A 15,154-nucleotide genomic window follows, 5' to 3' on the forward strand; every position below is an offset into this window, starting at 1 on the left:
CATTAGCCAGATCCTGAATGAGTAGAACATAATGCCACTGACTATTTTACAGTTGTGAATCATTTTGTTATGATTAGCCATTGCTTGTTCTGTTATACAACAGGGAACATTCACACAAAGCCCTGGTTCTTATAAATGCGGTGCATATCCTATAATTAAACAAAGTCAACAAACATTGGATGTTTACAATTCAGAATGGATTATACGTCTCCTCATGAGTAGTGAGAGCAGATGGAGTTTTTTCATAGAGGACAATTCATTCAGATGTCAAATATCTGTGGTCCACTGTGTCCACAAGTAGCCTTGTCGGTAAACATCAAGATTGCGTATAGACAATGTTTTTAAAACCTAAATGTTTTGCTTGATTTTTATATATATATAGCGTCTATTTCAGGTTGTTGACCATGGCCAGGCTTCCCTTCCCTCTCTTTAGTTGTTGCTGTTGTTGGCAGGGCCCCTCTATTGCAGCAGAATCGCTGGTATTCTCTGTGTGCCCAGGGTGTTGTGGAGGGAACACCCAAGGGACTCAGTGCTGCTGGGGTTTTGGTGGGGCTTCCCCAACCCGCCTCCATAAAGAAAGCCTTGTTTCCCAGTTTCCCTTGTGTGTGTGTGTGTGTGTGTGCGTGTATGTTTTTCCACATCCACATTCTTCGTTATTATTAAGGCTGCACTTGTCAGTATTTTTCTAAAAACAATAAGTCATATGGCTGTAATGTGAAAGAGGTCACTTGTAGGGACAAAGCCACAGAGAATCATCACCCAGTTCAGCAGTTTGCCTCAGTTCTACTTAGCATTGATTCGGTTTTTACATCATCAGCCTTGTTTCCAGCAGCAGATGTTTTCAGGCGAAAAGCTCTTTAAAACCACTGTATGCTACAAGCTCCAAAGGGCAGAAAAAGCAAAGTAAGCAAGAAGCTGGTGAACATAGTGAGTTTGTGGTATTTCCTAAGGAGTTGGTGGAGACCTAAATAAATGTAAAAGGAGGGTGAATACTGGACTTAAATTTGGGCAAAAGCAAAACTCCAGATGAATCCTAATGCTGATCCATAACTGCTGGAAGTGTAAATAATTGTTCACCATAACAACTTAACAAGGTGAAAATACGTTAATGCTGTGTTTACAGCTTGTTCCGTTGTCATCAAGTGATCAAAAATCCATTAATGTGGCTTTAAATGCAATTCAATTTGATTCAATATACATTTCACTAGAAATGTTCGATGAACAAGCTAATCATTTGTGCATTCAGTTCCTAAATTCTACCACACAGTGAAATCAGTGGTCTGTATGTAGTGTATATAAAATAAATCACAATTAGGGATTTTTGTGGTGACCACATCTCTTATCTTTCTCTTTCTTTCTCCTCGGTCTCTCTCTCTTAGGTATAGGTCCAATGAAGAGTATGTTTATGTGAGAGGTCGTGGCCGGGGCAAGTACATATGTGGAGAGTGTGGCATTCGCTGCAAGAAGCCTAGCATGCTGAAAAAGCACATCCGAACGCACACCGATGTCCGTCCGTACATCTGCAAACACTGCAACTTTGCCTTCAAAACCAAAGGTAAGGAGACAATTTACTCCTTTCCTCTATATTATAGCCTTTATTATCCTTCTATTGTTGCAATGTCCTCATTTTGCGTGCCTTGTGTGAGTCAGGGGCAATTTTAATGTGCTTTTTTTCTTCATTCCTAGGGAACCTTACTAAACACATGAAGTCAAAGGCTCATGGGAAAAAATGCCAGGCAATGGGAGTATCTGAGTCATCACTGGACGAGCCAGAGAGCGAGGAAACAGGTACTTAAGAGGGGATGGGGAAGCATCCCACATATTTCCTATCCACTGTAGAGAAATATTGGTGTACAGCTGGATGAACTTCTGCCTCTGGAGAATCGTAGCTTCTCAGCACTGACAGCTTATGCAACACCATGTTCTATTCTCCTCCCTTTGGCCTTGCATAAGAAAAATGAAAAAGTAGACGAAAAAATGAATGAATAATATTCCGCAGTCTTCTGATGTGGTTGCTGCTCTCAGTTCAAAGTGTACCTTGTTCTCAAGGATGGGCTGCTGGTGGATGACAATATGATTCCAACACTTAGGTCTGCCTCAAAGCCAGCCACCTCACGATCTCCTCCCTACTACCCCACCCCTTGCTGACAGACAACCCTCATCACAGCCAAGGACCCGCCATTTCAACCGTCTTTCTATTCACAAGGCTGTTGAGATTGTTTGTGAATAGAGGCATGGCTCTATTAAATTAAATTCCGGTCTTTTCATCCTCAGTCTATTAATAACTTGAGTTTGATGGGTGGTGGGTGAGGTTTGTCAGAAAGATACGGTACGCTGTCCTAACCCTTTGTGCTTGTTCCTGAAAATGGTTTGTGTCCTTTAGTGTGTGAGGATTCTTGTCACGACTCTGTACATTCAGTACAGGAGTTAAGTGTAAAACATGGATGTAAAGGGATCTCATTTAAAGGATGTGTATGTTTTCTTTCTGCACAAACAGCAGAAGGTGATGAACGCCCGTTTAGCTCAGAGGAACAGGAGGAACATCAGTTTTCTGACGTGGAGGATTCTGAGGACGATGAAGACAACGATGACGATGATGACGAGGAGTCCGCATCCCATGACGATCCGTCCTCCTGTTCGTCAGACACCCACCCTTCAACGGGAGGGCATTCCAGCTGCAGTAGGCGCTCTCAGCAGGGCACCCCGGACCCTGAGCCCCCCGGTCTCACGCCCAGCCCAGGACAAGAGCTCAGCCCGAGGGGAGTTTGGCTCAACAGACGAGCCGCATCTCCAGGCAGCAGGAGAGCGCTGTTCTCCCGGCGGGGGTGGAAGGCATCGCCGAGGGCCTTCTCCCCCAGCAGTGAGAGCTGTTCCCCCAGCCGCAGCCTCTCCCCCCGCCTGGAGCTCTCCTCACCCATCCACAGCCTCTCCCCCAGGACGGAGCTGTCATCGCCCAGCCGACACGTCTCGCCCTCCCCTGAGAGAGGACCATCTCCCATCAGACCCATCTCTCCTCTTCATCCCATTTCACCCAGCTGCTTCCGGTCATCACAGGCTCGGAACCCTCCCTCGCCTCTCGGGTTACAGCACAGGACCCCTGGATACCTGCCATGGGAGAGCCCTGGTGCAAAGGGTATTCATGTCAAACCTGTGAGTCTTTTTTATTTTTTATTAGTCTGCACAGATATCTGCATAGAAATATGTATTTCCTCCACACTTTCCTCCCAGGAAGATCTCAGTGTATGTACGTACTGACAGAGCAAGTCCTAGAAATGTAATGGTGAAGTCTTTGCTCCCTCTACAGGTGAAAAGAGGTACAGCAGCAGAAGGGCCAACATTGCCAGAAGCCAGTTTGTTTCCACATGCTTTCCGTCTTTCCAACTGTGAGGGTTATCCGGGCCACCAAACAGCAGACAACATCTTCAGCCATCTTCCCATGCACTCCCAACAAGCCAGGGTCCCCTATATGATGATTCCCATCGGAGGGATCCAGATGGTACAGGCCAGTCTGAGGTCCCACCCTACCACCCCTTCGTCCCCAACGTCTCCCCCCATGGAAGGGCCGTCACTGTCCAGATTTGAATCATACTGGGGCGGGACCCCGAGAACTCAAGGGCTTAGGACTCCTGGAGACCCCTGGTCAGAGTACCAGACAGCAGGAACCAGCCAGTCAGGGCGGTGCATTCTCAGCACAGCACTAACATGTTCCAAACAGGAGTTGGAGACCACGGACTCGAAGCAATATGGCAGCTCACATAGCTCCGCCCACACCTACAGGCCTGCTATTGAGACCACCAAACACTGCGACAGTTACCGAGCAACTCTCAGTCTAGCAGTCCCCGCCGCCTCGCATGTCACTGGACAGCAGCCAGAGGGGGATGAGCCACCGTCTGGTGGTGATCTGGTGGAGGGAGGAGCTAAAGGAGACAGAACAGACCAGAGCACTTAACGGTGTCTACACCTTGATGCATAATGCATCCCATTTTGCTTTATTGGTTGCTACACTAGTCTTTTTTTTATTGCTTCGTTTTTATACAGTTTTCAATACTATTGTTAACTTAAATGTTTGTTCTTTGGCAATATTCAGGTTTGTTATAAAATGCACTTTTTTTCTTTGTGACATAATGTCTATCCGTATATATATAAAATCTCTATTGATACTGGTAATCTTAATGCCTGTTTAAATATGTGTTAAATGAATATGAATAAATTTGTAAATGACCAAAAGCTTAAATCAAAAATAATTCCATTTTTTGTTTGTCCAAAATTTTGTCCAGTATTACTCTAATTGTAGTTACTTGTGCCTTTTCTGTCCAGGTTTGTGTTTTGAGATGTACAGTACAGATAGACAAAGAGAAGGCAATGAGATTTTATATCCCCTTTTTTGTTCTGTTCAGGAGGATTAATATTTGGTGATTTGATTGTTTCTGTTCCAAAGGCCATTGCTTTAATCCCAGGGTAACAGTGAGTTGCATAGTGGCGGCTTTGAAGGAGCAGCTGAAGCGTGTCAAAGGAAAATGCACTGAAGTTCTATATTTTATTACAAAAGATTTTAGATTAGTATATAACTCTGTACAGGGAAGAGTGCTCCGTATTTATTGTTATTTGATGACAATGATCATCGTTTTAGTTTTTTTTTTAACTTTTTTTAATTGGAAAAAGGGTGTTTTTTTTGTTACATCTGTGTGTCTTTATCATGATGTTCATGTGACTTGAATTGGTTCACAACGATGAGCGATTGCGTTTGGCTGGTACCAGAGGATTAAGTGCCCTGCATATTTCACATACAGCAAGATTTCTAGTCATTGAAGAAATAAAAAATGCACCAGACTCCCTTCAGGTTGTGCCTTTCTTCCCTTTCACAATGTGTACAGTATTAGACTTTGGCTTGGATTGTGTTTGTATCATTTTTTAAATTATTATTACAATACGGGAGGTTTAGGATGAATTGTTCTACAACATTGAATGATTTCCTCATGTTATCAAACACATTTGATCGGTTTTCTGCAAAAGATATTTGAATGTGGACAAAAAAAACATCAAAACAAATTGTAAACCTCTACGACAGGGGTCAGCTGGATCTGAGGAACAGCACAAGATGCTGTTGCTTAGTGTTTGGGCTGTGATAGACAAAAATAATAATAATTTCTCGTCATTTTGTGATGCAGCACATGGTTGCATGTGGTTGTTTTTGGTACTTGGTCATGAGGTTTTGTAGTATTCTGTGGTCTTGACTTCTACTTTGGTGGTGGTTTGTTACATATATTTGGTTGCACGTGTGATAACATGTATTTAGCTACCACCCTTTTCAAATGAGTGTTCTCCCTTAGGGAAGGCAAGTTTGTCTTTTTCCTTCCTCTCAAAAGCAAGGGGTGTTAAATCTGTCTTCTAAAATGCTGTTTGACTTTGCTAATTTTTCTTTCAGATATTACTTGCATGACAAATCTCTGTGGAGAGGCAAGCAAAATAATACCGGGACAAAGATGCAACTATAGGTCGATGAATAAACAACTGAGCCATTGGGCCACCACCAGTTGCCAGAGTAGCCATGGATTGGTTACTGAACGGGCCTACCAGGTAAGTCTCAGGGGCCCCCTGACACATACCAAGTGGGAGGAGACTCACAATTACCACAAGGAAACATGATGCTAAGATACAAAAATAGACACAAAGTAATTACAAAAATAAGCTAAATATCTATAGAGTAGATGTGATTTGCTACTATGTGATGGGGCCTTATGCATGTCTGTGCTCAGGGGCCCATTGTCTCGTAATCCGGCAATGAGAATTGCTGTCACGAATTCCATCCCTTAGTGAAAAAGCAAATAATAACAAACTAACTCTCCTGACGTTTCAGACCCTGCCACTATCTCAGACCGTGCAATCAACTCATTCCCTCACCCGGTCTAGTCCACTCTACCTTGGTTCCTGCCAGATTGTCCTGCCAAGCTCTCCAGCATTTCTGACCCAATGTCATCTGAGCTGCCTGTTCTTACCCTGCTTGCCTGTTTCTTGGACCTTGGATATTCTACCTAACCCTTTTTGGATTTAGTAGCCTAAGTGACCTGGTTTTTACCTTTCCAGAACTAGCAGGTAAACTGAACTTTCCTTGCTTCTCTGACTGTCTATTTGTTTGGCTTTTGAGTTCAAGTCTGCCTGCTTCATTGCATTTTGCAATAGCTTTATCTTTGCATAAATGCTCAGGCTGAACTCTGCTGCAGGGACTGTACAGCATTCTTTCAAAAGATGTTCCCCAGTTTGGGGATTTGATGATGGAGTGTGTTGTCTAACACATCGGTGTTCAGTAGGGATGACTGTGACTGTTATTATGATTTGTATCCTTTTTTTAAATTCAAACTCCCAAAACTATTCTCTGACCCTTTGTGCCCTTTAGGAAGCATCTTCTCTTATGATCATTCTCATCTATTTAGGTGTAATGTTTTCTCCTGTGGGAGCAACAAGGCAGCTGTAAGCCTGTGGTAGTACCACTAGATGTCCTTACTAAACTCCTAACACTCCAGCGTCCATCCAAATATTTTTTTCTTTAATGCAGCTGATGCGTCAGGGAGGTGCTGTTAAATGTGAATATACAAACACTGATATCATTTGGCATTCTGGTTGCTTAGGTTTCAGTTGTTGATGGAGTCAAGAGGGCACAGACACACCTTTCGGAAACAATTAACCTTATCAATTATGAAACAACTTGGACTTAAATAACATATCTATAAATTCCAGGAGCTATGTTTGGTTTATGGGTCAAATGTGAATTAATTCTGTTCCCTGAAAAAGCCTATTTTTATTATGTGGAGACAAACCTTTATAATTTACAAAGGCTGATTTTGATCCTACAAAGATTAAACCCTATACCATTCTTTGTAATACAAAATATTTAAATCACATGCAGCTCTAAGAATATAAAACAATATTCACATAAATGTATCACTCCCATCCCTGAAGTGTTTTCAATTCACTCTCACTGATGCTTTGAATAACAGCATTTAGCAGCAGGGTAAAGCTGACTCAGTCACAGCCAAGCGTGGGTGTGTTGATAAGAAACCAAAAGATGATTGCTGCTGTGACTTGACTTTCCATATACAAATGTAACAAGGAGGGGAGGAGCTTATATTTATAGATACCTTTATCAAATAGTTTGAAGTGGAGGATCATTCTTCCTCTTGAAAGCCCTGTACATGCTAACGAAACAGAGCTAGAGAGAGATGTTATGAAATGAACTTAGGAAGCAAAAAAAAAATAAGCACCTGCTTTTTAGGACAGAAGCAGATAAATGCATTGGTGGTGTGCTGCTGAATAAAAAGAGCCTCTGACTCTCTTTTACTCGCTATCACATCAGACGGCATCGCCTGAGATGTGATGCCTGTGGTGAGGGTCACATCTGTGCTCCTGAGGGAACTGAACTTATAACCTCTGGTGCAAGAATGTGTTGCTATCGCGATGCACTGTGGCAATCTCATCACCATGTCAAAGGATTACGCACAGCAGTATGCAAAATGATTTAAATGATTGTCCTTGCACTCGTCCTCTTTTCAATTTCTAGTTTGAACTCCCTTGATATGTCCTCTCCTAGTACAGTCTGCTCCCTTCTGTGGTCTATATGTTCAGGTGTCAGGTTTCAGATTTCATGGAAAGTGATTTATAAGCCCCTTTTAGTAAAAAATGTCCATAGAAGGGTTTATGATAAATAAATAGGAAGAGAAGTGTGTTTATCTGCACACTGTAAAAACAAACAGACTGGCAGTTAAGTGATCACACGTCCATCTTCCAATCTATTCGTCCCCAAAACACTGCCTGCTTCACATGCTTGTGTGTCTTCATTGGACAAAAACATATTAAAGTTAAAAGTGGCATAACATGAGATTTACTTATTCCATTTCCTGATCAGAAAATGTAAATCTTTTTGTAAATGACAGAAGTGAATATAATTTTCATGCCTTAATATGAACATGCTTTACCTATATTTACATGAGTGAATGTTGCCATTTGGTTATCTGCGTGACCCTGGCATGGCTTACCTGCACACTGGGCACCATGTGGGTGGGACATGAGGCGCCTGTCGGCAGGTTATATCAGCATGCTTATCTGTGTGTGGGCCTTCACCAGCCAACATGGAGGTATCAATTCAGTCAAATGTAATTCTGGAATTTGTGAAAAAAAAGTGGGGGCAGCGGACACAGATATCATTGATGATATGGCGAACTGTTTTTTATTGCACTCTTCTCAATATATATTACAACTGCTGAAAGGGAACTTCTCTCTTGAAAAATACAATTTGATCTTATTGTCACACCCAGCAGTTATATAGCAATATTGTCATTCATTTGGAGTTGTGTTACTGGTCCCCCGATGAATGCAAATCCAATATTTGATTTCTTTTAGCTCTGTTTTTGGTCTCTACCAATTCCTTAAGAATATCTGTCTGTTTAGCTGATAGAAACTCTATGTTCATAGTCACTATCTGTATCTGCCATTAAGTGCTGGGCAGGTAGTGTACAGTGGGTTTTTCAGACATTTTTCACTGCGAACAGATGCTTGATGTGGCCGAAAACAACCCTATGAAAACTGTAAAGGTGTGGGGCTGACGGCTGAACGATGAGCTGAAGCTCCATATACTATATGGCCGTAAAGCAAAGGGGAACTACTAACTTTCCAATTGTTTTCAGGTTGACAATCAAATCCTTGTTATTTTAGAAAATATTGAGTCCAAATTACTCATTACTAATGAAGATTTTCAATAATTTTTTCGAAAGTCCAACAGTTTATTGGTAAAAGATTTATCAATCTATCAATGCACAAAACAAAGTCTCTTTCAGACCTTGAAAAATGCTGTTACTAAATCGTCTCTGAAATAGTATCCGTCTTTTTATCAACTTCACTCCATAAATATTGAAAATGAAAATGTTCCTTTTGATTTATATAATTGAAAGAGGCAAACTGCAGACATCCATGTCACTCAGCAGGTGACATACAGAGAGGCTGAATGTGTCAGAGGTTCAAACACCCTGGGGTCGTACACTGTGGCTCCATGACAAGCGGCTGCGGGTGGAGCTTTTGTCATGACATCATGAGAAGGAGAGGAGGGTAGAGTTAAAAGAGTTAAACCGAGCTCAGACACCTGCAGACAAACAGCAGCAGCACATTAGAAACACAGCTGTCTCTATATGGATAATAATCTCAATACAGAGCTAATCTATCTGCTATCAACTATGTCTACTCACACCAGCATTCTTCTTTTCATCACTCTTTGGGCTTCCATGGAAGACAGTGAGTTTATTTAAACTTTACAATTATGTATTATTGTTTTATTTGTTATATACATGACACTGTCAGATATTTCCCAGTTATGCTAGAAGAAAGAGTGTCAAATACTATTGCTATACCTGTTGGGTTTTTTAGTCAGATGTGTAAACTTGGACTCACACATTCATACCTACACCAGCTTTTATCTCAGCCACACTGTGCTCAAAGCAGCAACGGCATCACTGTATTTTGGTGCACAGGAAACATAAAATAATCTGAATCTGAATCAGAAGCTGTTTAATGCCAAGTACGTTACACATACAAGGAATTTGGCTAGTTGATTTATTGGTGCGTAAAAGTAAATAACAAACAGAGTGCAATAATAAAGACGTGATTGAAAAATAGAAATATGAAAATATACAATAAAATATCGTAAAGGATCCATGTATTAAACAAAAGATGCTCATTTTATCAGCGTGAGATTTTTTTTACTGTTGCTAAATTTTTTACACAAGTGATGATAGATTCCTGCAATACAATTACAAGTAGTAGAAGCGTGGTAGTTGTCCTCATGTTACGCAGGCTTTTTTTATCAAAAAAAATAGTAGTAGTCCTGATACTTTTCTTTTTTTCTTTGATTGTCTCAAATATTTGCAAAAAAAAAAGCAAAGGAATGTGTGCCTTTCCATCCTGTAAATAAGTCTGTTTGCTCACTGTTAAAGGTCAAGAGTGATACGTTTGTTAAGAATAGTTGATGAGCTTTTTCATGTTCCAACTTGTAAACTCTATACATAATAAACTTGTTATATAACACATCAATCTGTTTTGTGTTTTGAGAAGCCGTAGAAGTGGAAAAAGGAGTAGATGCTGTGTGTGGATCACTGTTACTGAATGACTCTTTTTCTCGCAAAGGTTTTGGTCTCCCGGTGATGAAAGGGCTAGAGGTGGAGGTCGATGACGGGGTCCCACCACAGAGAGTGAGGACCAAGCGCTGCGCCTGCAATAGCCTGCTGGACTCTGAGTGCCACTACTTCTGCCACCTGGATATCATTTGGGTCAACACGCCCAGGTTAGTGTGAGAGGACGCGCCGCATAGGGACACAAACACATGCTTTGGACTCAAAGTGAGTATCACTTTGAGTCCAATATCTGAAAAATAAACATGTGCTATCACATGTATAATCAACTGGGTAGTGGTGCATGAAGTATCAAAGAGCAAAGTCTGCAGAATGTTTATATCATGTGCTTGAGCCTAAGTATCTTCTTTCTTTCTGCAGTAAGACAACAGTTTATGGTCTAGGCAGCGCACTGTCGCGACGCAGGAGGTCCACTGGCCGTTGCACCTGTGCCAACCTTGATGATCATAACTGTTCCAACTTCTGCCATCACAGGTGAGTCGGGGCCCAAGCATTGCAAACAGCTGTCAAGCATCAGTTGAAGGCTCTTGTCAGTGTTTTTATCTCAGATCTGTGTGGCCTCTGTGTGTGGTTAGTTAAGGCATGTATAATTGCCCTTTGTGGCGGACAAGGAGTGGCGCAGCGCAAGGGAACATTTGATTTAACTGCAATGTTAATATGTAATTAAATGTATTGTTACTGTGTTCTGTAAGTTCCACTTTTGGAGGGTCTGATCATCAAAACAGCACAGTTGAGGCTTGAGGGAGTAGAATAATCTCAGGCTGGTGCACAAAATTAACAAATGGCTAAAGAAGTGAAGCACTTGGGAGTTTGGAAGCAATGAAAAACTATGTAGAGTATTCACATTTCCTAGAAATGTCAAGAAAATAATGTTACCACCTAGAAACAGTAGATAGACCGAGTGACAGGCTGAGATAGGAGGCATAGCAGTTTAATGTTCTTGTGACATAAAACCTTTAGTGAGCCCGTAAAGATAAGACTTAAGTAGCTGGGAGTGTAAAAAATAAATGGTGTTGAGTGCTTCTATTTTAGCAGGGTGTTCTTTAACCACAGCAACATCAATAAAACAAGTGACAAACTGCAATGTCATTTTTGGTGACTCTACTGTTTCCTTGCATGCAGTCCTGAAGTCACATCCCCAAAGAGATCTGTAAGGACAAGTCATCTGAACATACTCAGCATCCTAAGGTGAGCTTAGAATGATGATATTACTTACAAAACATACAGAATTTCACTAACATTTTGATCATGTTTTTGATTGTGTGACTGACTTTTTGTCTCTCAGAGCTGCTGCAAGCAAGTCCAAGAGAGCTCTCGCTTCACCTGATTCAGACAGAGTTGAGCCCTCTCAGAGGATGAACACTCGCTAAACAATGTTCCAGCTGAGGCAGCAAGAGTGAGAGAGTGAGAGCAGAGAGCACCTGAACAAATTACACTCCTTTTGATAGAAAGGGGGGAAACAAAAGGTTGCTAAAAGATGGTGTCCGACGCAGAAAGGCCCGAAGCGCCACAAAATGTCTGTTTGTACCTGCGAATAGAGGCTGGAAAACGTGACAGAGTTCTGCAAACACATCATGGAAACAGATGTGAAGGATCATCACGGAGAGGAGCTCTTACCATGATAAGAGAGCGCTATGCCTGTGGGCATTTTGGACTATGGCTGTCCGGTGTGTGAGATTCAGTGGGGTTGTCCGTGTGTCCCTGCAGAGACAGGCCAGCACTGACATAGAAGGATATAATAGAAGAAAAGGGACATGCATACTGTACATGCTTGTTCACGAATTTCTCAAATACATGTTGTGTATTTACTCATTCTTTTGTAAAATAAGTTTATAATCTTTCATGGATCAACACATTTATTATTTTACAATCGATATAATTATAAATTACTTTTTTAATGATAGACCTTGCGGATACATGTCGGAAAAAGTTATGTAGTCTACTGAAAGTTATATTTCTTTATTTAGGATTTTTGTGTGCATAAGAGTAATTCAAATTTATTAAAATAAAGTCTGTATATTCATATCTGTCTGTCAAAGTTTTTTAAATGTAAAGATAAATTGAGACTAAAAAATAAAAATGTACTCGCATCTTGTTTTTGTCCTATTTTCAAATGTATGGCCTTCTGTTGACTTTGGAAAGGCACACTGTGGAAATAAAGTCTGTACTCTAAAGAAAATATACGTGAGGGATAATTTGAGGTAAAATAAATCCTTTAAGACGGCATGTGTGATTTAATTGTTTGACAAGCAAACACATTTCTGAGTTCAAAAGGTGGCCTGAGATGGATGAATGGTCCAGGAATTCAAGGCTCACATTAATAAAAGGTTTACCTGCTGTTCAAAGGGTGAACAGCCTGTGTTATCATAAGGATCTGTGGAAAGAATGCAGCGTTTTGTAGCTTTGCGCAGGGGGTGATCAAGAGGAACAAAATGCCCTGTCACCCCGTGTTCCTTTCTGACTGCCTGCGCTGTACATCACGTCCATGCATACCTGAATATGCAACAAGAGCAGACAAAGGTTGGAGCCAAGAAAAACACGAGAGATGATTCCTTTTTTCATCAAATGAATAACGCTGTAGTGAACTGAACTGCTTTTGCTGCCTGATCAAATAACATGTATAACATTGATGCATGCTAAGACTCAAGTTTTAATGTAGCTCTAATTTCTGAAGTAGATTTTCCTGCTTTGTTGCAGTTCATTTCATTCCTGTCATACTTGCAGCAAAAGATAGCTGCAGCACCCTGCAGCTATCTTTTGGAAACAGGCCTGAAAACAACCACAGCCTGGCCATGGGCTGCCTGCATCCACAGTAGAATAGTGGACACTGTCCGACGCAGTTATGCAATACTTCAGTCAGTTGTGAAATCTCAGCTTTACACATTTGTTTAAACAGATTTGCACAGAGTCAGTCTAGCTGTTTCCCCCTTTGTCTAGCTAAGCTTAAAGCTTCTGGCTGTATCTTGAAATTTACCGGACCGACAAAGTGGTAGCAATCTTTCATCCTCCGTCACTTGAACTAATCCTTTAAAGAAAGAATGTTTGAAGTTTTTGTTGTTGCCGGTCCCTTACTATTATTAACTTGTATTATCTTTTTTAATAATACTTTTATAAAGTTCAAAACACCCTGTTTTGGCATTGAAGTCATGTTAACATATTTAAAAGAAATTCATCATCATTTGTACATTTTCATGCTCATTTTTGTCTCAACACTATTCTTTATCATTTACTCCTCTTTACTACTGAACTCTCTGTGTTTAAATAGTCTAGTCCTACACAGAAAAAACATGTTTAATTTTAATGGCAAAAAAACAGAGGGGAGGAATGGCAGGAAGTAACACACACATGGTCAATCACATGGTCCCATTGAGGGGGTTAATGATATTGTGATTCATTTTAAATTGAGGCATTTCGGTGCTCTAGTCGTCGAGTGGCACCAACAGCAACAATAAACAATAGTAGTCACTCTGTTGTAAACCATAAAAATAAATGAAGATTATATGACAAACACACACAGATTAATGATTGACTGATGAAAGGAAGAAAGGACTAAAACCAAAGGCTGCCTCAGAGGCAGAACTCTGTCCATGGTGCTGGAAAAGCTTTGAGTGTCACTCAACTGTTCACTGTAGAGAAAAGGCAACAAATCCCCACCTATTTTTTGGTGTGTTAATCTCACAACAAAGACAAACACAATCTTACTATAGGGTGCTTCTTTCAGCAATTATATTTTTCAAAAATACTGAAATTCACTCCTTTTTTTTTTATCTCTGTACACTTTGACTTTAGTCAGTTAAATATGCCTGTATTCAACAACACATTTATAATGGATGACTTTCCAGTCTGTCTGCTCTTATAATCTCATTGTATATTATGGTATTTGTTACAAAGGCCCGCTGTTAAATGTGTTAATAAATAATACGTCTGAGATATGTTCTCTATTTACATGTTGCCTCTTATAACTATTATCAATAACTACAAACTAGGTTTCCATTTTTATGGGGATGATAATCAACTTTACATCTCTGTTAAGCCTGATGCCTGCCATGTTGAAACTGAAAGAGTTCATATCAGCAATCAAACGATGGATGTCATGTAACTTCCTTCTTATAAATGCCTAAAAAACGGATATACTAATTCTTGGTCAAAAGAAGATCAGAAATAAATTCTGTGATCTCAATCCGAACATCGCTACCTTACTTGTATACATTGTGTGTCTTGCTAATGTTGGTCATTGCTGTTTTTATTATGAATACAGCCCCTTGAGGCATGCATTGTGATATTGGGCTATTATTAACTTTGACTTGACATCATAAATAGGGCATGTATTCCACTGTAGGTACAGTATGTAAAGGTGAAAGCATGTACTCTACAGTTTGGTTGTAAATCCTCTAAAACCAATATCAATATCATGTGGTTCCTTATATTAACACATAGAGGTTTCACCTGGCGGCTCCCAAAATATCAGTTATGTATCTGATAGATTTGTATACATTGTGGTTGGGCTTGTTTTTTCCTATGTGTCCCTAAGAAGCACACGTTGACCTATAAAGTTATCTCATTAGATGCAGGTGTAGGATGAGCAACAAATGAAATATTGAATGCCTGCATACAGTAACCAGTCAAAAGTTTGGACACACCTTCTCATTCAATGGTTTTTCTTTATTTTTATTTTTATTTTTTTCTACATTGTAGATTAATATTGAAGACATCCAAACTATGAAGGAACACATATGGAATTATGTGGTAAACAAACAAATGCTCAACAAACCAGAATATGTTTTATATTTTAGATTCTTCAAAGTAGTTGAATGAGAAGGTGTGTCCAAACTTTTGACTGGTACTGTATATATTTTTCATTCAGGGGAAGTCGCCATGGTCTAATCGGCATCTGTTCCATCAAAATCTCTCCAGAGTGTTGCAGAGTAATGCTCTTATGTTTCGGTATGCATCATTTCATATATATTCACATATGTGAGCGT

The 15,154-nt window shown here is 40.4% G+C and overlaps 2 protein-coding genes across 6 annotated transcripts in view; both read left to right on the forward strand.

Annotated features, from left to right (window-relative positions):
- Positions 1-4,823, forward strand: part of LOC129110097 (transcription factor HIVEP3) — a 38,557-nt gene extending 33,734 nt beyond the window's left edge. For 4 of the 5 annotated variants that reach the window (XM_054622252.1, XM_054622253.1, XM_054622254.1 and 1 more), the window contains 4 exons: positions 1,380-1,555; positions 1,687-1,788; positions 2,498-3,150; positions 3,305-4,823. In XM_054622252.1, the coding sequence (XP_054478227.1) occupies positions 1,380-1,555; positions 1,687-1,788; positions 2,498-3,150; positions 3,305-3,949 (1,576 nt within the window). In that variant the 3' untranslated portion in view covers positions 3,950-4,823. The remainder of the gene's footprint in view (positions 1-1,379; positions 1,556-1,686; positions 1,789-2,497; positions 3,151-3,304) is intronic. The other variant, XM_054622255.1, reaches the window with a different exon arrangement.
- A 5,360-nt stretch (positions 4,824-10,183) lies between these two features.
- On the forward strand, positions 10,184-12,389 carry LOC129110169 (endothelin-2). The gene is made up of 4 exons (XM_054622356.1): positions 10,184-10,324; positions 10,533-10,646; positions 11,295-11,360; positions 11,458-12,389. Exons 1-4 carry the CDS (start codon positions 10,185-10,187, stop codon positions 11,540-11,542), a joined length of 405 nt encoding a protein of 134 aa, XP_054478331.1. The 5' UTR covers position 10,184; the 3' UTR covers positions 11,543-12,389.
- Positions 12,390-15,154: the final 2,765 nt, after the last annotated feature.

Source organism: Anoplopoma fimbria, chromosome 20, assembly GCF_027596085.1.
Source record: "Anoplopoma fimbria isolate UVic2021 breed Golden Eagle Sablefish chromosome 20, Afim_UVic_2022, whole genome shotgun sequence".
NCBI classification, from domain to species: domain Eukaryota; kingdom Metazoa; phylum Chordata; class Actinopteri; order Perciformes; family Anoplopomatidae; genus Anoplopoma; species Anoplopoma fimbria.